Source organism: Bradysia coprophila, chromosome III, assembly GCF_014529535.1.
Source record: "Bradysia coprophila strain Holo2 chromosome III, BU_Bcop_v1, whole genome shotgun sequence".
Taxonomy (NCBI): Eukaryota; Metazoa; Arthropoda; class Insecta; order Diptera; family Sciaridae; genus Bradysia; species Bradysia coprophila.
Window position 1 is genome coordinate 4,143,164 of NC_050736.1, and position 23,279 is coordinate 4,166,442.

The following is a 23,279-nucleotide window of genomic DNA, read 5'->3' on the forward strand; positions in this document are numbered from 1 at the left end:
GGTATATACTTTCTTCTATACTATTTATCCCAGTAGTTGCTCACCGAGTTGCTCACGTCCTATCCTCTTGGGAAAAAACACTTATTCGTCTGCACCGAGATGAACCAATCTGGATCGATGTGATCCAAAGCTAAAATTGTATCAACCAGCATCCTTTCGAAATATATAAACAAAGCAAATAATAGACTCCATTATAGGCAACCTCGGTTGTCCCTACAGTCGCAACAAATTTTTCAGTCCTTCACTCTGGTAAAATATAAAATAGAGCTCTTGGTCCACTGGAAAATGGTGTCATTTTTCGTACAAAAGTCGTTTTCCAGTGAGATTCACTTCCCATGATTGAAAATGGGGACCCTGACATTAGTAATTTTATGACGAAATCTAATAAAAGTTAAATAGAATTATTGGGAACATTTGAGCTATAGTTTCCAAACAGTATTTCCCAAGGTAGATGTAGTGTGGACCTTAGAGTAATTATACTTATAGAGGAAATTTCGAACAAAATTACGTAAAATATGTGGTCCCAACATAAGAGGGCAAATTGAACTATCAAAAGCGAAATAGCGTCATCGCATATATGTATTGGTGTTAAATTATACGTTTGTATCTTATACAAACTGATGTTGGAACCACATTTCGTCGTACAAATTTCCTCTCTTTTTTTTTAATTTAAGCGTTTATTTCCTTTCTAGGTATAATTACTCTAAGGTGTGGACTGTATTTACCTTGGCATTTCCCTGTATTGGTGAATTTACTGCCATCTGTGATTAATAATGAGTAGATATATGTAAGGGATCCTACACTTTTACTACAATTTTCTGACTTAAGTTCCTAGTATACGAATTGTCAAAGGCCTTACGAATTGTCAAATTACTGTCAAATTTAATCCAGAGAGACATAAACTCATAAATATTCGTATGAAAACCGAGCTCTGTGTATGAAATTGTGTTCGTTTTGCCAGTTAAATTTCGTGTTTATAGATACTTGAAACAAACCTATTTACAGCTAGCATTTGTACTATTAAGGATATAGATTTGGATTTTGGAATGGGTGCAATAAAAGTCGAATGTACACAATTACATATTTTTGTATTATTACATAAACCTTACATGCGAATTCTTATATTTCATACATAATAACTAAGTTTTTTGTTTTTATTTTTTTTTTCATTATTTATATACTTTGTATGTGCTGTTCTGAAAAACTCTTTCCAATTTTTTTTTTTTATTAAATTAATTTATTCAATATATTTTTAATGCATACCTTTTTTGTATCATTAGTTCATTTTAATGATCAATGCAGGAGAGAGTAATAATTTTTTTTTAATTAATTAAACGATTATGATTGTGTGTTGTTTATTGAATTGAATATCAATTTTTGCGTGTTTTTTTGGTTCACTGATTTTGTTTCCTTTCTTTGTGTTAATTCAGTCAAGTCATATGATCATAAAATGATTGGATTTTGGTTTGGCTTGAACGAGATGGACGATGGTGTGTCTTGTCACAACAATTATCGTTTATTTAATTTGTAATTTATTTATTTTTTTTTTGTTCTCATCGAGAAGTTAAGCTTTTTTAAAACCTTTTTTTGTAATTATAATTTTAGTTATAGTTTTTTGTTTTTGTTTTTTTGTTTTTTTAATTCAATAATTTATAAGAAGAAATACAAAATTTATACAATTAGTTTATGTCCTTTTAATAATTTATTTTTATATTTTATTTAATTTTTTTTTTCATTTATTTTTTATATATTCTAGTATAAAAAAATCCAAATTTATTTTTAATTTTAATGTTTTTATTTTTTCATTTTCCCATTCTTTTCTTTTCTTGTTTTTTAAAATAATTTCGTGATGTTTATCATGGTTTTGGTTTTGATTTTGGTTTTTTTCAAAATTTAATTCCATTTTTTGCTTAGGAGCATTCAAATAGTTTGGTTAAAAATGTACAAAAAAACCGGATTTTTGTTTTAATTCGAATTAATTAAAACGATGACAAACATCAAATTGATTTAAAATATAAATAATTTGAATTTTCTTTAACCTTTTTTTTTTGTTGTGTTAGTTTAATTTGCCTCGCAAATCAATGTTTTTTTTCTTCTTTTTAGCATCAGTTTTAAGCTTTACGTTTTTTTTAAATAATTTTTTTTTAATAATTTCTGTTTGTAAATATTACTTTTACTAATTAATAAGTTAAAAATTTGAGAAATAAAATTTTCTTTCTTTTTTCTAATCAGTTTCTTTTATCAAAAATAAAAATGAGACACAGAAATAAAGGAGAACTACAAGCATAAATTTTACTTTATTGATTGAGAGGATAATAATGTTTGTTGTGGTTGTTGTGAAGGAGATAGTAAGGTGGTGTTTGAGAAGAGGATATCTTAATAATTACAAAAAAAAAAACTTTTGATGAGGGACTTGTAAATGGTTTTCTTTTCCCACATGTTTTTTATTTATCAAATCACTTTAAATCGGAATAGTTATTTAATGTGATTAAAAACTGGACAAAAAGAATATTTCGTATATTTTTTGTGCTACAAAATGAATGTTGTGTGTGGTAGTACGTCTATGTCGTGTGTTTAACGATAAATAAATTTGCCTTTTTCTTACACTTTTGTTGTAATTGTGAAAATCCTAAAAATTGTTTCTCATTTCTTAACATTCAGTAAATTTGTGAATTTGAAAAAATTGGAAAATAACGAAATTACTTTGAAGAATTTGGTCCATCTTTATTACATTTATTAGATTTTTATTTTATTTTTTATTTATTTTTCTTTTTTATTATTTTTCATTTCTTTGTAAAATTTATTTATTTTATTCCTTTTGTTTCATTTTTTGTTTAAATAAATTTTTAAACGGAAAGCATTGTTCATTATAAAGATTAAAAATGGACTACCTATAATACGCTTGTACCATTTGTTGAGAAAACTTTCTTTGTTTCAATAAAGAAAATAAGTTAAAAATTGTGTGTTTGTGCAGTAATAAAGAAGTCATAAGAAAACTAATAAGTTCGATTCAAGTAAGTAAACCAATAAAACATTGACATTCATCCACATGTTCCATCAATAAAAATCATGAGTCGGATGTGTTTTTAAAAAATAATTCGAATTAATAGTAAAATTGATGAATATTGAATATTATATACGTTTAAGATATGCGCTGGTGACGAGTCATACCCCTAGTCATATTACACACAAATGAAAATGCAATTTCTGATCTAATTTTATTTTACTGAAAACTGGGACTGGGTGGTCTCAAAACATTTATTCACAATATTTTGGTAATATATTGGAACAACTGATCTAACTGGAAATAAATCTTCATCATTTTGTCGATATTTTTCAATCAACTGAACAAAATTTGCGGTACGATGAATTTTAGAGCCCTATTCTGTAAGTAAGAGATACAAGGCGTATCTGTCGCTTAAAAATATTTAAATGCATGTACGGCCAAATTGGTCCATTTGGTGAAATGACAGGACTGGAAATTTTGATAATTTCACAGAATGTTTTTTGGGAGAGAAAAAGATCGACGAAACAATTTGTTCAAATTTTTGGGTTTTAAATCATGACAATTAGATTGCTGTTGTAGAACTGTTGATTTAATCTGACATGAAAGAAATTGATTCAAGATGTCTCCACCTGATTTCTGTTTAATAAAAAATATTCTTAATAGTTTGTCTCACTGGCTGATTATGTGCGTTATACCAAAACTAAAACGAATAAATTGGTTCGATTTTTAGAAGTTTTGAAAAATGTTTAGTTTACCCATCCCCTTGTTTGTTTGTTTGTTTTTTTGATGAATGACTAGATTTCAATCACTAGATGTTGGTTTTTTTAGTGATAAATTTTTTTGTTAGTTTCACTTTATGTTTATTGTTACATAACTTACTCCTACAGATAAAAGTTCTTTCCATAACACGAGTGTCACGACAGTGTTTGTATGTGTGTGTATGATGAGCGGTTGGAAAATTGATTTTTCATTTTTGGTAAACCATTTTGACGGTTCAAAGGAAGAAAAACTGAAATATTTTCCTTGATTGAATTTCTTCAATGAAATTCGAAAGATTTTGGTTGTCTATAGTAGTAGAGAATTCTCGTAAGAAATGTCCGATATTTTTAAAAGTTATTTATTCTCTCATCATCATTTAAACTTTAATTTACTTTTGTTTTAGGTTTATTTTCATTTATCACTTTTACATATAAATGACAAATTACACGACCTTCCCATAATTTCTTTTTTTGATGAATTTTCATTTTTATTAATTTTTATTTATTTTTTGTATAAAAGAAGTAAAAAGCTGTATCGTATGCTCGAATTATTTTTTTTTACTTATTTCTTCATTATTTTCATTTTTTAGTTTTCATTCGGTCATTTGTTTTTCTTTTATATAAATTGTGTATTTTTGTGTGTTTAAATTGTTTTGTTTGTTTATTAATTTTTAATTTGAATTTTTTTTATTATTTTATTTTTAAGTAAGAAAAATTGATTTTTTTTATTTAAATATTAATACCATTCTGTGCAGTGGAGAGAAAAATTGAAAAAATGGTGTCAGAAGTCAGATGGAAATAAATTTTATATTTTGTTTGAATATAAAGACTGTTGAAACCGCCCTTCTTGGTATAATGACCAATTTAAATCAATCTCCTTTTAAAACAAAACGAATGAACGAAAATTCGAACTGAATAAAAACTATTATTTTGTACTTGTGCGCATGACAATCAGTTTACTTTTAGAAGTAAAAGTTCAATTTGAATTTTATCCACAAAAAAAAAACAATTTGATGAGACAGTCTCTAAACAAAGAATAACGAAAAGTTATCAGGTTGTTCACGTGTAAATTTATTATATATGTTTCTGCGGCGATATTTACTCCTTGTCGGTATATAATTCATCTATATCATTTTACATAAACGTTCGTCCTGGCCATATAATATGTATAGCTGAACATCTACGGTTCCCAAACAATCAATCCGTTAACTCATTGATATGATTTTCTGTGTCTTGACGGAAGAATAAGAAACGAACGACTAAAAACACAAAAAATAATAATAAAAGAAATCATGACGTCAGTTTGGTGAAAAGAAGGAAAATCGATCAAATGCTGAGAAAGGATTCGAAAAACAAATGAAAGAAAGAGACACATACATATACAGACTTGGAGAGTTTCTCATACATATATTTATCTCGTGTCCATGACGTCCGAAATTGCATCAATCGAAATAAATAAAAAATAAAAATAAAAAAATTTTAGTTCATCGTCAACATCATATTTTATCAATGAATATTTTTTTGTTTGTTTGTATTATTACAATGATTTTTCTTAAGTTCTTTTATACTTTTATTCAATAATCATAATCATATAAATACTTACGCACATGTTTTTTTTTAAATATTTTTTTTTCTTCCTTTTTCTTTAATACGAAAAAAACAAAATAACAGAACATTCATTGGTATAAATGAATAAAAAAACAAAAAACAGATTTCTTCATTATAGTAAAGTTGTTTCGAATAAATGTTTATAAAAAAATAAAATGGCGGCGCCTAATATTTAGAATTACACTTTGAAACGAAAAACGAAAAAGTTTTTTTTTTATTTTCTTCTTTCTTTTGTAAATAAATTAAAGAAATATATGAAAAAATGTTGCTTAAATTCTTACTTTGTGTGTTTGCTTTATGCGTGCAATTTTTAAATTATCTTTTATCATGGTAGAATATGTTTTTTTTTTGTTTTTTTGCTATTACTTATATGATTTTTCCTTTACTTCCAAATTTTATTTTCAATTTTTTATGATTTTCATATTTTCTTTATTTTTCACCATTTTGTGTTTTGTTTATGTAAAACTTTCATTTTTATTTACTTTTTAGTTTTCCTTTCTTTTTGTTTTTCTTATTTTCTGTTTATTCTGAATTCAGTTTAATATTTGGTTTAGTTCCACACACGCAAAAATGAGTCCCATGACCCTGTGGCGACGGCCATGCCATTTTCTGTTACACCTAGACAGGAAACGCGATTGTCGTGTCCGGCTAAGATGCCTGTTGGAATAAAATGAGACATAAGAATGTTAACAAGGGTCATAACTTTCGGATCATTGCGAATGTTGTTTTTTTCATACGGGATCACAGGAGATAATTTCATACTTTCGTTTAGTGTTGGAACGTCAGAAGCACGGGCGATTCTTAGGAATTTAATTTCATAAAGTTCCTAAAAATTCTGTTTGAATTATTATGAATTTTTAGGAAACAAATTCCTAAAAATAGGTCCTGGTTAGAAGCAATAATTATCAAGGATGTACTTTTCTAGTTATTTTAAGATGCACATTTCTTTGGATGGCCATCATTTGTTATGTACACTTTTTCTCATCAACATTCCGAAAAGACTTATGTTCTTTAAGCTATACGCAAATTCAATTACATTATTACAATCGCTAAACTGAACTGGCCAGTTCGGTTTAGCGATTGTAGTATTTGTAACAATTATAATCTTGAAAATTCCTTGATATTCTGCGGAAATCAGTAATTCAAAAGATAGCCAAAAACTATTTTAGAGATGTTGGAAAAATGTCACAGATCAGGTCAGAACAGGTCAGGTCAACTTCACTTTTACCTGAATTTAGTAAAACCCGATTTGACCTGCACCTGATTGGATAAATTATGATCTCACCTGAATTGAAATGACCTGACATATTGTGATTAGAACAACCTATCAGGTCAGGTTTCAGGTTGACTGGAATGTTTCACAAAGAACCTTACCACTTAATTGCCAGTTTTTGGCCTACCCATTCTAAAAATCTATTTTTAACCGTAAAGACATGACGGCGCATTTTCGGCCAAATGAAGAAAAATGTAGATCATGGCTAAAAATGTCCATCATGGCTTCACGGTTAAAAATCTATTTTTAGAATGTGTAGACCAAAAACTGACAATTAAGTTGTAAGCTTCTTTGTATGAAAATTTCTTAGAACTTCAGGTCAGTCTGTAGCCTGACCTGCCAGGCTTCAAAAAGTCAGGCTCAGGTCCGGTCAGGTTTTTGCCATTTGAAAATACCCGATCTGACCCGAAATTTCAGAACACAAAATCTTTTGACATATTCCGATCCTCAGACAAGAGACAGCGGTCAGTTTAGAACGAGCTCTGGTTTATTAAGCATAATAAACCAGTGATAGTGAGATTCCCAATACTTTAAACGAATGATTTTATCTAGATTTGTAGAAACAGCATAAGACATTGGTAACGCATTGATGTTGTATCTATCGAAATGGCGTCGTAACGCCATACATATTTCTGAATTTCCTCAGTGAATTTTGAAGAATCTTGTTAAACGACTCCATAGAGTCATGTCACAACGTTCGATAAATCACAATAGGAAACTACAAGGTAATCACAGCCATTGTCATCAGCTCCATTCAAAATCAGAGAATCCTGTCACAGTCACACCGGCAGTTGTTTACCGCTCCCGATTTCTCCAGCTTAACCCATACAATATCTCCCATTGTTCATGCCCAGCCCACCCCACAAAAAATGTGATCAATAACTGTCAATTGACCAAACTTACCGGCACGTTCGGCTTTCAGTGTGTCCCATACATTACAATTGAAATCGTCATAGCCAGCTAACAGAAGGCGGCCACTTTTCGAAAACGCTACCGACGTAATACCACAAATGATGTTATCATGTGAATACATTGCCAATTCCTGATCAGCTCGAATATCAAACAGACGACATGTTGCATCATCTGAACCAGTGGCAAATGCAAAACCATTTGGAAAGAACTAAAAATTCGGATGGAAATTGAATTTAGAAAATTTTGTTGACGACTGGGTTGAAACAGTGATTCCGCTTACCGTAACTGCATTAATATCACTTTCGTGTCCTGGAAATGTTTGTTTGCATTGTCCGTCTCGGATATCCCATAATTTAGCTGATGCGTCGCATGCACCAGAAACAAATGCTCTACCTTGTGGCGACAATGACAGTGCCATCACATCGCCAGTGTGTCCCATGAATGAGGTAACCTGTTGGCCAGTTTCAATATCCCATAGTCCACAAGACATATCTCCGGAACTAGTAACTATCTGTAAGCCGCAACAGTGACACAGGAAAAAAAATGTTATTTCAATGTTCTCGAAGTCGCCTCAACCATCAACAATTCTAACCTGATTGTCATCCAAAAATCGACAGCATGACAAGTAGCCTGTATGTCCGGGCAATTCACGTGATACACGAACATTGCCTTCCCTAGTTTTAAGACTGTAAATCGAACAAATATTATCGAGTCCTCCGCAGGCTACATAACTACCGGATGGGGCGTATGCACATGTCATAACCCATGATGAGCGCAAAGGGATTGCATGAACCTGGAATAGCAAATTACGATCCGTTTAACATAACGGAACCGAATGCGATCGGCTGGAATTGGTTTACCTTGTTGGTGGTATGTGAGTCCCAAACGATCAATTTTCCGTCTTGAGATGCCGATACTAAATTTCTAGAGTCGCTACCCCAATGCATCGCATAAATTTTAGCTAAATGGCCACGAAGCGTTCTTCGTGTGCGCATTTGTATACGACCGATTGGTTCCAAGGTATTAGTGGCTTGCACGAGGCTAGTATCGCACGCCGCTTTTCGTGCATCCTATTTTGGTTGATTTCAATTTGTGTTATAAAAAAACTGTTTCCAAATTACGTTTTCAGTGGATTACTTACTCGAATTGCATTTTTTAATGTTTCGGCTTCTTGTCGTAAGCTATCCAGCTCATTCATTGTTTTTCTGTAAATGAAAATGAGTTTTGTTGGTCAATATTTACGGAAAGAAAATTTTGTGTTAAGAAATTTCGCCTCCAACAATAGACATTCCACCTCAGTTAATTTAATTACCAAACATTTCTGACAAACAATAAACGCAGAAAATTCATAATAAAAGTGAAAATATCAATTTGGTCACTGTCCTGGGTCACGGTCAATAGAACGATATTGGTAAGTATGAATAAAATTAAAGGCCCATGTCTGTCCGTGTACACCACTAATAACGTCATTTTATGATAAATCTCTGGAGAGTAACTTCGTTTACATAATGGTTTATAAAATAAAAGGAGTGTCTTTTACTATCCTACGAATACAGACGTTATAAACCCTATTCAACCAGTTAAATGGCAATTCCCAGTATTAACTGAAACATAAACAAGCTACAGGCATTTCATATACGTAAGCTAAGATTCGTTGGTTTCTTTTTCTCGATAAAACCAGCGATAAAATCGAAGATAAAATCTTAACGGGATTCTTTGACAAAAAATGATTAATCCATTAATAATTACAGAAGTTAAATTTTTGTTTGCACCCACTCTCTCAATCTCTCTCTCTTTGACTACATTTTTCCTGATTATCATTTCTTTTCCAGTAATATACAGTCATTTGTCACTTATTATCAGACAAAAATCTAGCAAAATAAACTTAAAAAGTCGATGTGATTCAGCACAACAAACCGATGTAACTCTGTTGGAATTTTTTAAGAAAATATATTTCTAAAATTAACTATACTAAATATCATCATCGCTTAGTGGTAGATCGTACGCACAACAACAGTGAATGTTTGGTCATACATTTTTTTTCTGCTTACAAACGCAACGATCATTACCCTTCATGTTTTCAGTTTTCACTATCTTTTTGTAATTAGAACAACAACAGTATAACGTTCTGCTAATAACGAATGGTACAGAGTATTATACTTCAACTGGTAGTACTAGAATTGTTCAAAAAAAGAGAAGAAAATCTCACTTGTGATAAAGATTCCGAATCACGAGGATCAAATAGTGACGGTATATGTCTCATAATAAAATACGTTCAGACGAGCAGCCACCATGTATATACATAAAACTACAACACTCATACACAGTCGATCGTGAATTGAACGTCGGAATCAATAAGAAATTATGAAGAATTCACTTGTTTTCGCACCATTTTTTTTTTTTTGCTTCTTCGAATATAATATCAGAAGGACGAATTATGTATCGAATAGTCGGAAGTCAAAGCATTGTACTGAATTCAATGAGTTTTCTTAAAGGTAGAAAATACTCGTCTTGACAACCTTGTTGAATATGAACACAGTGCGAGCGGAAAACTAAAATGGTAAAAAGTGGCTTAATGTAATAACCATCCAACATCAACCTGTCGTCTGGTTGGAAAGTGGTAATTCTCAGAGGAAATTGAATATTACTCAAAGATGGTAGCGTGAGTGTATTATGAAGAATTTTTATCATAAAACGTTACAAGGTCAATATATTTTACACATTGGCAGGACGAGTCGCTGTAACATAAATTTCGATGCACAAAATTACTGTCTGAGGCAAAGCATCAGGAGTTTGTTTTGTGCTCAAGTAATCATAAGTGGTGCGAAAGGTTAATAAAATTAAGACCTGAGTCAAGGTATCAGATGTTGTAATCATTAGATTTTCATTAATGAGTTTACTGTATTTCAAACTGGATGGTACACCTTACCTAGTACCTAGTGGATAGTAACTGTACTGACATTATCAAGAATGTCATAGTCTATCTTATGGCAATGATCTGAATGTCTACAATGTTTGATGATGACTGACATAATTCTAATGGATATTTTGAGTAGTGCTGCAAAATCGAGTACAGTAAAATACAGTAAACGAATCCAGTGACGTACAGAAAAAATTGTACAAAAAAACATTGTAGGAGCAAAGATGTAATGTGCGGGTCAAGTTAAGCGGTCATTATGTTTCTTTCTTTTAGACTGAAAGAAAATTTGTTTGTTTTAAGATTAATCAATTAATCCCCGACAATATTTGTGTAAATTGTGCGCTCCAAGAAAAAAAAAAGATAAAAAGCCAGCCGTTCGATGTAGTTGTAAGTTTAGTATTACATACGAGCAAACACTACACTTAGAATAGGATTACGTAGTTGACATCTTCCTTAAAAAAATTATTACCTACTGCACCCAAAGTTATTATAATTTCGTGTTCGTATATGTATATGTGGAAAATGTCAGCAATTTTAATGTTCAAACGGCAAAATATGCTGCAAGAAAACCATTAAGAATCACCTGTTTTATATTTTATTCCTAGTTTAACGATGAAAATGCAACGATTTGTGAAACGTTGGTCCAAATCGATTGTGAATTGAAGAGAAACGAAGAAAACTCAGATGGGTGTTCGCCAAATTATTACACTTCCGAACTTGCGAGAAAAAATCGACTACGTCAATTCCAACCGAACAACCAACCCGAAAAAATTGTCAATTTCTTCCTCATAAACAGTTTTTGTCCATTAATTTCACAAAACTATATCGAACGAATTGTATTTTCACATTGGGCTCAATCGAAATATGAATATCTCCAATATTCGTCGGTGACATGTACAACATCAAACTGAAAATTTTTCCACCTTTAACAAATCAACAAATAACCGGTTTTAAGCAACAATTATCACCAATAAAACTCGTTTAAATCATCATTGCTACATAGATAGGACACACTGAATTTCACAAAGAATGTTTTTAACCACAATTAATCAGCCTTTTCATCAATACGAAAACTTTCAATTCAACATCCCTTTGATAGTGAAAAAACCGATTCAACCAACAGCAGCCATTTTGAATTTTTTGTAGTGGTATTTGTATTGGTATTGTATTGGTATTGGTATAACGACTAGTAGATTTTTTCGTGTTTGTTGGTTGAAGTTGTATGTACTGTAAAATATCGGTGATACCTTTCAGAGCATTACCAACAATACCACATTTGCAGCGAAATGTTTTGAACCGTGTCATAATTAACGTTGAATATACCACTAGTTCTCCAATTAAATTAACAAAAATCTGATTCGTTTTGTTAAAAAAAAAAACTTTGAAACGGGGAGCATAATGTTAAGCTGAAATTTTGATCACCTAGCGAAAACCTTGTCAAATAAATCGGCAAACTTCTTAAATTCAAATTTAACCGATTTTTGGAATATAATTAAAAATTCCGGATCGCAGAATTAATTCTAATCGTTTCAAATGTTTTTTTTTAATACAATCAGAAATTAATTTATTTAATTGGAGTAGTAGCGTTTCATTGCATTTCGTTCAAAAAAAATGTCACACCCCAGATTATTGGGAGTTTTTTCTTCTCCTTCGTTGATGAAGAATTGCAAAGTGTTTGGTGCGGCATGCAGTTGTATTGAGCAGAAAAATTCATTCGTATGCGTAAATGAGCAATATTTCTCTAACATTTGCTATACGTACACACAGAGTCGGTGAGATAGTGGTGTATAGAAATGTACGAAAGGATTGGTATATCTACAGTAAGTATATCATAATTTGACCAACAAATTTCAGAAGCAAAGTTTTAACAAGATATATCGAGTTTTGAATATACGCAAAGACTTCACTGTTGCCTATGAGGTAAGGCGGGTAAGGCAAAATAAGAAGAATGTAATTTCACTTGCATTATTTGCATTTAGAAACATAAAATTTCCACCGTGGTCACTTAATAGGGGCAGGAAACCATTTTATAGTGAATACAACTTTAGGCAGGTGTCTCTATGATTTACGTTTTACGCGCAAAATTCAATTTTAGTACGAAAACAATAGGATTATTTGGAGTTTTTTTCCTTCGTTGATGAAGAACTACAAAGTGTTAGGTGAGCTGCGGGAATTCAGTACAAAAATTTTGTGACATTGGAGAGCTCGTCGATGTTTAGAACCGCTCGATAAAACTTTTAAGATACTGCCATTTTTCTCGAAAATCACAAAATTTGCAAAATTTTAATCATAAAATAATGTACATCTACTAATTTAGTCGAGATATCGAAAGCTACATGTAAGTTCTTCGCTTCCGGTTTGTTCCCCTTCCTTTTTTATTTAAATTAAATCTATCGTCGCTTAGCACAAAATAATTATCGAAAATTAATTGCATTTAAATCCGAATGAGACAACTTTTATGAATCATGAATGATATGAATCATAAACGAATGTTATTCAGCATATATGGGGTCTCTGACTTCACACAAAATTGAATTTTTAATGAATTCCCGCAGCTTTTTCAGAAAAACTCATTCCTATGCGTAAATGAACAATATTTCTCTTACATTTCATATTCGTACACAGAGTCGGTGATATAGTGGTGTATATAAACTAAAATGACTGAGAGAAATGTACGAAAGTATTGGTAAATCTACAGTGAGTATATCATATTTTGACCAACAATTTTCAGAAGCGAAGTTTTAACAAGAAACATGGAATTTCTATGACAGAATTATCACTTTTTCTCTTTATACCGGTTTTGAATATACTAAAAAAGTCACTGTTGCCTATGAGGTATACCGGTAAGTTGCACGCACATTTCTTAATCGAATAGGTTTCAAGTTATGGTCTTTTTTTGAACGAGCGCAAAATAAGTGAATGTAATTATCTCGCATAAGTTGCATAGAAGCATAAAATTTGCACCTTTGTTTATAATACGTGAATAGTTATTTATGTCACAGGTCACTAAATGGGGTAGTTTCAGCAAAAGAAACACAGCATATAACCATTTTATCTAGCTAGAACGATAATTTCCAATTTATCCCTCTGGCGTATTTTCGTTTATCTCGGTAAACCTGTTCTCGGCAGATGTAAAGGTACATGAAACTCTTGCCAAAATTGTCACGTCTCGATAACAATTTTGGGAAGAGGTGCATAATCTTATATTATTGTGAATACAATTTAAAACAGGTGCCTCAGATGATTTACATTTTTTGCCCTCGAGATTGGCTCTACACACTCAGACGCTACTGAGGTCGAAAACACATAGTAAGCGGAAATTTCCAATTTCAGTCAGAGAAATGATAACAACGCAACGACATATGTCATTATTTCTCTATTTTATGAACGAAAACAACGCACTGTCAAGCACCGAAGCTGACTTTGACATCACTCAATTAGAAGGCCAAACACACACCTGTTGACTATTTTTTTTTTAAATTTTTGAAAGCCATTGTATGAAAAAGAATAGCTAACTTGGATCGGTTCGGTCCTCTATCTGAGTGATGTCAAAGTCAGCTTCGGTGCTAGACAGTGCGTTGACGAAAACAATTTCACGAATTCATCAAATGATTACATTAGATCAACTTCAGGTACATCGCGTATCTAATGAAATGTGGATCTCGAAAGTTTACAGTAATTTGACAATTGGCATGGCCTTGGAACAGATGTTCGTTATTAACATACCGAAACAGGGGACCAATTATGAATATTTAGGACATTTTTTGATGCTGTTGAAATTGGTTTTCAATCATCGTATCATCCATTACCCATTAGTTCTTATCCAAATAGCTGTTTTCAAAACATGTGTTTAAACAAAGCACCTAGCAGGGTAATATAGATTTTTACACGTCAAATAGAGTAGTATTTTGATACCAATAATACCATTAGCAGCCTTAATGGTAATTTTGCAATGACAATTTGAAAAAAAAGGTATAGAAATATTCGCATTCTTCGATTAAAGTACTACTTTATTTTTTTCTATTACCCTGCTAGGTGCTTTGGTTTAAATGGAAATTTTGAGCAATGTATGTGAGATTTCGAGAAACATCTAGTATCACGTCGGTTCTGTAATAATTTCCACAATTTTGTTGATTTTTTTAGTTAATCTATGCAACCAATTCGGTTCGGTTGTGTCGTTTCAGCATATCTATATTTTCGTGTAGTTATTTTACTACATGTATTCACTAGTGACAAAACGTAAAGCCACCCAAATGAAGTATGAGAAGGTTCACTTTTCGCAGCGTTATTGCAGAAAATACATTATTAGGCTCTAGATGTGTAATTATGAAACGAGATAGCATCTAAAGTTCGCAGTTTTCGAACATTATGATGGTGATGAGAGGTTTTTCGCTAAAATACACCTTTTGACACAAGTTACCAACGTTTTTCCTAAACGACGCCGGAAAGACGAAGTCGCACGGTGCGTAAATACCTCTTTTGTTGTCTTAAACGAGCCTTAGTTTTCTTAATATACTCATTTTCCTGTTTCCATTGAAATTGATAGAAATGAGAAATGAGACAAACTTGAAGAGATTTGCTAACCTGTCACAGACGGCAAGCATAATAACAGTTTTACTATCTGATTACTTCATTTGATCGAAGATTTTCAGAGATTGATTTCAGAAATCTTTTACTTCAATTGTTTTGAACATGCTTTTTGCTATATAAGACCTCTTTAGTCATAGCTTGTCGTTTATTAATACTGTCGTTGTCGATAACAGATGGCAGCCGTCTGTAACAGGCTAATATGCTTGTCATCTGTAAAGGGATTTGATCAAAATGCCAGCAGTATTTTATGGCACTCATGCTCTAGACCAATAAACCACCATTTTAACATTATGAAAGTGATTTCCTTCTTACTTGTACTTCCGGTAGCTCATAGCTTTAAATTTTCTAAAGGACAAAGTTTTGAGGCCAATACAACCTTTCAAAAAACGATCATTCAAATTCATCTGCTATCAACAACGATGACAAAACATACGATGATATCTGGCAAGTGTTTTCTTATATAGCAAGGGACATAGCAAGACTTCAGAAGTAAAAGATTTGAATCAAACACTAAGCGACGCATAAAACAAAAGAAGTAACAGATCTGATCGTTGTATTGTGATACTTTGGTCGAGCGATTTTCAAATAGTATTTTAATAATGTAACAAACATCTACCAGTGACATAATTTCCCATTTATATTTAGCATATATACCGATCATCAGAGACACCTCCTCAATTGCTACAACCATTAATTCGAATCACATAATCTCTGATTATCAAATGGAATGCATGCATGTTATACACAGTGTGCGTCTGTTTTTATGACTTCATTGTCTGGTTCACTATTTAAATATTAATTTTTATTGTTGTATATCAATAGTTTACGGTGTGAAAGTAATAGCAAAAAATGCTTCGTACAATTTTTCCTAATGTGACACCGTTCTGTGCTGACGATTTTCAATTTTTTCCCTCTTGGCGATGAAGTTGTTTTTGGAATATGAAAATATAATTTAAATGGACGAAAAAAAAACGCACAGAAAGAATTAGTTAAATGTGCGTTCACACGCAAAACCTTTGGGACAATTTCAGGAGATAGACTTGGATAGTGTGCTGTGCATCTAAAATGGTCTGTACTCTCTAGCGAATATTATTTCCAATTTTCATTCGTTTCAGTTCGTAATAATTTCGAAAGCAAAAAATATGAATTATGGAGCGGCTAAATTTAATAATGATTTCATTGTGCGATCGACCGACCAAGGTTTGGTTCAAGAAAATATAATCTACTCTTTGCGATACAAATTGCAGACGTACACTATATACAACTTCCGAGTTATCATTTCCATTAATTAAATTAATGGAACAACAATTTGAGAAATTTCGATAGTTGATGTTGCTGACATATTTTTGTAGTGTAGTGGATCTAAAAGAAATTTGACCATCAAAACCGAGAGGAATATATTTTTTTGTGATTTATTGTCTCTGGGGCTATGTTGTGCGACATTAATTGCTACAATAGAACGAATATTTCACGGCAGTACAATCCATAATAAATTTTGCTGGTTTGTTGAGAGGATCACAGAATTTATCGAATTGATACCAGTAGAACGACTGCTTCCTCTTATCAAAACTGAATGATTATGTTCGTTAGCTTTTCGCATAAGCGGATTTCAAAATGATTAACCTCTTCTACCTAATGTGCTGACCGGACCCGCAGTTCGTAATACATTATGCGAGCTGCGTGTGAATAGAACTTAATTTAGAAGCGAAAGTGGAAACATTTATGTCGAAAAAGCAATGTTCCGCATTCGAAAGTGGTATTTGTACAAACACAGTACTGGTTCACCGGCCGATTTGTCCAATAGGTAGCGAGAAAATGCAGTTAATCAAATCAACTGTCTACCTAACACTGTTTATTGTGAGTTACCTGTTGTTAATCTATTTACAACCATCGGATATGAATAGAACAAAAATTCTAAAAAAAATATTTTCATTTCAAGATTAGCGTTGAAATGTTGGGATGGAACAAAAGCAAAGTGCAATCACCGTGTAGTAAAAATAGGCATGTTTATTATTCGATTATAAGGCTGCAGATTCAATTGAATCCGAATCGATTGAAATTCTATTATCTATTTTCAGCAATAAATTGCTATCCATATTGAATATACTGTGCAATAACACACAGACGACATCGATTCAACAGCGAGATGCATGCTATGGATGTTTTTTTCGAGCAGGAAATCTACCACCGGGTAACGTACAGTTGGTGTCATTGAGTCAGTGCGCCACAATTTACTTAAACAACACCACATATCAACAGTGTGCTGCACAATTACAGGTTCGTTTATATTTCTCTGGAATAACATAGCATAATTCAATTATATGTGACAAAAGGGACGGAACGGATTGGTATTAGAAACGCTTTATCATCTGCTATCGACGCGATGATTAAAAATAAGCGAAAATTTCTAGTTTGTGCGAACTAATATAGGTAAACCTCTGGGAAATGCAAAGAAGTAAGAGATTTTACATGCGAGTCAAAAATAGTTCTTTTCATCGAACTTCAAGAACTTTCGACGGCCTTAACATTTAAAATCCACTACAAAACTCGGGATAAAAGTGAAAAGTCACGTGTTTGTGTGTTTATTGACCTCGACTTCGCCTTGGATCAACAATGTTCATACGACAACTTTTTATTCGTTGCTATGTAAATAGTCTCAAAACGCAAGGGAGAAAATAGTTATTTTCTTACTTCAGATGGAACTTTTGGGTGACTTTATTGTGAAATAGCTATAAAAATGGAGAAAATAGGAAGCGATGGCAGCAATTCGCTCGAGTTTCCTATTTCTTCCCGTGGTGAACACATAATTTTTCATTTGTACGTGACGTGAATAACCGTTTTTATCCATGAAACAAACAGATCGATTTGTTTCACTATTTTTCAAAACAAGAGGTGACGTAATATAAATTTTCTCACTTGAACTGTCATCACAGAGAGCGTCAACAAAACGACATCTTCTGACCGGAATGGTTGGAGTGGAATAGAGTGGATAAAAATGGTGTGTTGATCTCGAAAAGAAATGTGGAAGCTATGTACGTTTTGGGTATGAAGTCTACTTTTCTTCGCTTTGTGAACAAATAACTATTGTTATTCTTCAAGTACTAATGCCAATGAGGCGGTAGTTTGAACAAACGAAGTAAATAAGAGACTTAATGATTTATGTCGCAACACACTTGGCTTTGGTATGAGATTAAATTAGTGGGGTCAAATTAGTCAACGCAAAAATATTTGAAAACTCAAGTCGCTCTGATTGGTGTAAATTTCAAGGATTTATTATTTGTTATTCAATGCACCTCCATGTTTCTGTTTCGAATAGAAGAGAAGAAAATATGATTTTTGCTCTACACTCTCCCCTTGTTGTTACTTGATTTTTCAACGAAAGATAAACGATTCAATTCATAATTTTCATACTATTTAGAATGTTGTTAACGGCTTCCGACCGACACCCGTTTCCTCAACAACTATATGCTACACCGGCTATTGCGAATTCGTACGTTGCATTCGGATGATCAATGCAAATAATCTGGTATGAAACGAGTGCACCATTTAAACACTGTTCATAACTAATTCCACACACAAAATGCAACTATAAATACAGATCGATAGCTGTTTTATGCTCAATTTAGTCAACCGTGACTTTACGAATCCCGTATCACGACAAGCGTTCTACACAAACACGACCAGTTGCATATTGGCGAGAGCACGTTGTAATGCTTACAACCCTATTACTGGCGAACTACAGCAGCAACAACGTTTCTCGTCACAGAATTATTTATTCAATTCGTTGCAAGTGGCACCGAATGGCGATTTGCGCATCGTTTCATTTCCAGGTACAACTGGGGTTGCAGAATTCTTTTGTTCGACACGATCGTCATTGGAACAGGCTACATATGGTGATGCGGTTTGTTAAATAAATATTATTTGTTGTAGGAAAGTTTACGGTGTTTTTCGTTCTCATTTTTAATTTATTGATAATCGTATGCACAACAATTGACAATAACATTTTGATTATATGAACGAAAAATGATATAATAGAAAAGGAAGTGTCGTATGCATCTAGAAACTACGTACGAAGGGAAAGAGTTCACCTGTATTTCCGAACAGGTCAGTTAAGCGATTGAAAATTGAATATATGCAAACAATATCCACTCATACAGTGAACGTAGTTCTAAAGGGCGTGGGCGTATTATACAAATCACGACAAAGCAAATAACGTCTATCTTCGGACGTCTTAGCGATGTTGTTAAGGGCATAAGATTTTCAGTTCGATCAAAACCCTTTAGGATCAACATGGTCCGGGGAGCACGGACCTGGTACATTGATCTCCAATGGACCTTTTTTGCGAATTCAGTAGTTTGATTATGAAAAGATCAAACATGTTTTGACTTGACATCTAGAATATGTGCTTCTATGGGTAGATCATAGATGGAGCAACTAGAAACGATATGTCGATATGGCCTATTAACTATTAGCAAAGTATTTCGACCTTCATATCGTAATGTGGAAACATGTCAAAAATTATTAAATGTCTAATAGCGAACACTAAGTGATTGGAAATAGTCAGGAAGGATTAATCACCTCGTGGATGGAACCCGTAACCCTTGGTATATTACTTCAACGCTGCACAGATTGAACCACCTGTCTAAATCATACCCGTTGGATTTACGTTTAGTGCATGTGTACTTTTTGAACATTGAGTTCAATAAAATATCTGCGCTCTTGAAACTGTACCGGCTAAACAGTCTTTCGTTCTTTGTCAATTGTTGACATGTAGGTTTTGTAAATTTCGGGAAACCAAAGATAATCGTATATAGCACTAGACGTGTGGATGTTCCACAGGTCGAGTGTGACAAAATTATTTTACTCAACTTAGTGACAAAAAGTGAAACTTTCGTTGACTTTTTTGAGAGTAACTCGGTGATAAATGATTTTTAGGTGTGCACACGATGTGTAATCTACACATATAATGCCCACTCGGTGGCATAAGTAACTATTTTTTTTAATCAATATGAAAATTGCAAAAACCTGTCGTTGTAGTTGAATTGTTGAATTTTTGGAGAAGGCAGGTGAAAATTACAACAAAAAAAAATGTTTTTTGATAACTAGGTCATTCTTAAGTGACATTAATAAAATGCTAATTTTACGCCTTTAAAAATTCAATTTTTTATCGCGTGCAAAGCCACTATTTTATATGCTTTATTATCACGTAATTGCACTACAAATGGAAAAATAGGTAGTAATGTAACGTACTGAGAAAGTAGAATTCTACCCGTTCGTTGGTTAGTTATTTAGCAACGGTAATTAACAGACTCAAATGAAATAAGATAGATTTAGGTATAGGTCAGGTAAAGAATTAAATATCTCCTACATCAATTACGAAGTGACATTGACAATCTGCTTGATAATGTAATGTTAATAATAGTGAATGTGAGAATGAATTTAGTTCACACAAGCAAAAAATTTGTCTTGTGAGAATGATGCTTTTGTCGTCATAAAATAATCTAAGACAAACCACATAACATGTCCTATATCAGATAATGTATTACTGACATAGCATTGTATTGTAGAAGACATCAACAATAATGTGGTTTCGCTACATGAAACGAATTCGAAACGGATAAAATTTGATGCAAGTTTGATTCCGAGACCTCGGAAATATGTGTTTCGTTCCTTCGAGTTTGACATAAAAGAAGAAAGCTCCATTTCCGGAATTCAATTTTTTTTTCAAAACAACAGTCGAAGGTTTCTTTACTAGAGTATCGTTTAGTGATTGATAGATAACACTAGCTGAGCTCTTATTTTTTGTCATCGTTGTCGACAACAGATGACTAGCTGTTAAATATTCTCTATCAAACTTATCAAACTACTAAGCGTGTCACAACTTTAGAAGTTGTACACAGATCAAACTGTTTTTCTGTCGCACTGACAATGCGCTACAACTGAAGTGAATGTATACTATACACTGGATCTCGTCACACTAAATTGTCATCGCCTTGGACTATAAATCATGTAATTTCCAGCCAAGCAACTCATTTGTTGACAATTTGTTTATTTTTGTTGCATTCAATTTCTCAGCTCTACTCTACTTTTACAAGTGTAAGGCAACACACAAGAGTACACTTGATTTTCAGACAATCTATTCATTAATTTACATGTATTATACTTCACTTCAGATGATGATCAGCCAGAATAGAAATTTAAAAAAAAATGAACGAAATAGTGTTTCGCACTCGAATTCATTCGGTTTATTTGGAAATTCACTCAGCAATAATACATCGAATGAATTTCAATAAAAAAAATGGATTTTGAATTTCATTCTGGATATAGTTTGAATTTCGTTTTCAAGAAATTGACAAGAAACATTGAGTGAAATTTATTTTGTTTTATCGTCGTGTTAGTACGGAGTACAATTTTGCGTCAAAAATAGACTTTTTTGTCTTCTCATTAGTAACTTCTACCGGTATGATTCATGGATATAAATATACCAACATTTTATATGAACAAAATCTTTAAAGGACTGAATTAGTCAAGAGAGTATAAAAGAAATGTGAAAAAGAGAAAATCTTTTAAGGCACGGTCGTGAGAGAGGATTTTTTTGAAATAATTTTTTCCTACCTCCCATCATATGAATTGAAAAAGTTTTCTAATTGGAAAATTTTCACAATATCCGAATCGATAGATGATCTAAGATTCGGTGAATTACTTTGAATCACACAAACGACTTTTCAGCACTAAATTGCTCAAAATACTGTACACTTAACAGATGATCATAATTGGTTCTGTGCTGTGAATGCAAATCAGAATCACACTCAAACCACAATAAAACAATTGATTTTTTTCAGCAGAAATTTTTGCAAGTAGCACGCGATTTACTTATGAAAACAACTATTGCTCATATTTACCTGCTAATTTGTTAATTTATTGATGTGTAGATGTTCCGTCGGTGCCAGTACAAATTCGAAATTGATTTTTATTTTCAATTTATATAAAAAAAACTTTTTTGCCACCACAGGCCGAATAATCGGCTCTACAATATGGCGTAAAGAATTTTCTCTCTCTTTGAACTGTGGGGAAAATGTCTCTTTGCGTAAGAAAACTTTTTTGATGACACGTTCTCTCTTTCTGCTCTCGAAATTAACGCACACACCCGTTTTATTATCGAAAATAATTTGCTGATTTTCCTCCAAATTCCTTAATTACCATAAAACAATTGAATTTAGTTTAGCAATAGCATTAAATGCGATATTGTTGCTACTTTCATTGAATGTTACTTGGTTTTGGAAAATTAATTTTCTTTTTATTTAAAGTTTACTTCTGAACAACACTCTTTTCAACGCGCATGTGTCATAAGTCCATAATTTTACCTTTAAATTTTATCCGAAAGAAAACTTCATTCACTCGATTTAAATCCAAATCTTGTAACCGAAATTATTAAACTCGACAAATAGTTAAATGATAAGAAGACCTGGCTTAGTACTGCAATGAAATATTAATTATTCATAAACAATTCGTGGCGCGTTATACTCAATATGACAGGCAACACGGAAACCTTTAATTAAATGCACTAAAAATCGAAATTTTCGTACATGCACTTAAGAATCGCTTCGAAGGCTGGTTTATCTTATCGTAATTGAAGAAATAGTACAAGTTTCTTCAATATAATTCGCAATTTTACGATTTCTTTGACAAACGAACCACGAACCGAAAAAGTTATTAACCAAAGTTACACACACTTCTAATTCAACACATCTATACATACACATAGGAATGATAATGGCCGGAGAGTTTTTTCTTACAGTAAGGAAAATGGTGAGAGTGTCTCATTGGAAAAATATGTTGTCTGATGTTAAAGAAATTTGAATAAAAAAGCGGGAAGTTAGACATGAACATTTAACACAATTAAGATTTACTACAAAGGCTACAGAAGTGAATTGTAGATAGAACAGAATTCACGTAGATCTTTTGAAGTTAAAGGTCTTTTGTCAACCTACACAGCCCATTCACTCATCTTAAGCTTTAGGTTCAGTTGAACATGGGCACTAGTTTTTTATTGATAAATTTGAGGTCTTGAACATAAATGTTACGCAGATTGCTTAGGGATTCTCACCATGATGAAAATTGAGACTTTGACCAAATATTTGAAATTGCAGTATTTGCAGCATCCTCTTGCTTCCACTTCATAAACACATAACATACCAATAATGTTTCAAT

At 32.4% G+C, this 23,279-nt stretch overlaps 2 protein-coding genes across 3 annotated transcripts; one reads left to right on the top strand and one right to left on the bottom strand.

Annotated features, from left to right (window-relative positions):
- Positions 1 to 4,170: 4,170 nt before the first annotated feature.
- LOC119078492 (guanine nucleotide-binding protein subunit beta-1) lies at positions 4,171 to 22,819 on the bottom strand. 2 transcript variants are annotated; one of them, XM_037186048.1, is made up of 8 exons: positions 11,447 to 11,617; positions 11,062 to 11,385; positions 8,700 to 8,763; positions 8,419 to 8,628; positions 8,151 to 8,351; positions 7,839 to 8,069; positions 7,550 to 7,766; positions 4,171 to 6,030 (listed from the first exon to the last, which is right to left on the bottom strand). In XM_037186048.1, the coding sequence occupies exons 3-8, from the start codon at positions 8,754 to 8,756 to the stop codon at positions 5,924 to 5,926; spliced, it is 1,023 nt and encodes a 340-aa protein (XP_037041943.1). In that variant the 5' UTR covers positions 8,757 to 8,763; positions 11,062 to 11,385; positions 11,447 to 11,617; the 3' UTR covers positions 4,171 to 5,923. The 2 variants fall into 2 exon arrangements, with proteins under 2 accessions (XP_037041943.1, XP_037041952.1); XM_037186057.1 differs by lacking the exons at positions 11,062 to 11,385; positions 11,447 to 11,617 and adding an exon at positions 21,971 to 22,819.
- Positions 16,705 to 18,994, top strand: LOC119078506. The gene is made up of 5 exons (XM_037186068.1): positions 16,705 to 16,925; positions 17,008 to 17,069; positions 17,147 to 17,345; positions 18,487 to 18,594; positions 18,667 to 18,994. The coding sequence occupies exons 1-5, from the start codon at positions 16,791 to 16,793 to the stop codon at positions 18,976 to 18,978; spliced, it is 816 nt and encodes a 271-aa protein (XP_037041963.1). The 5' UTR covers positions 16,705 to 16,790; the 3' UTR covers positions 18,979 to 18,994.
- Positions 22,820 to 23,279: the final 460 nt, after the last annotated feature.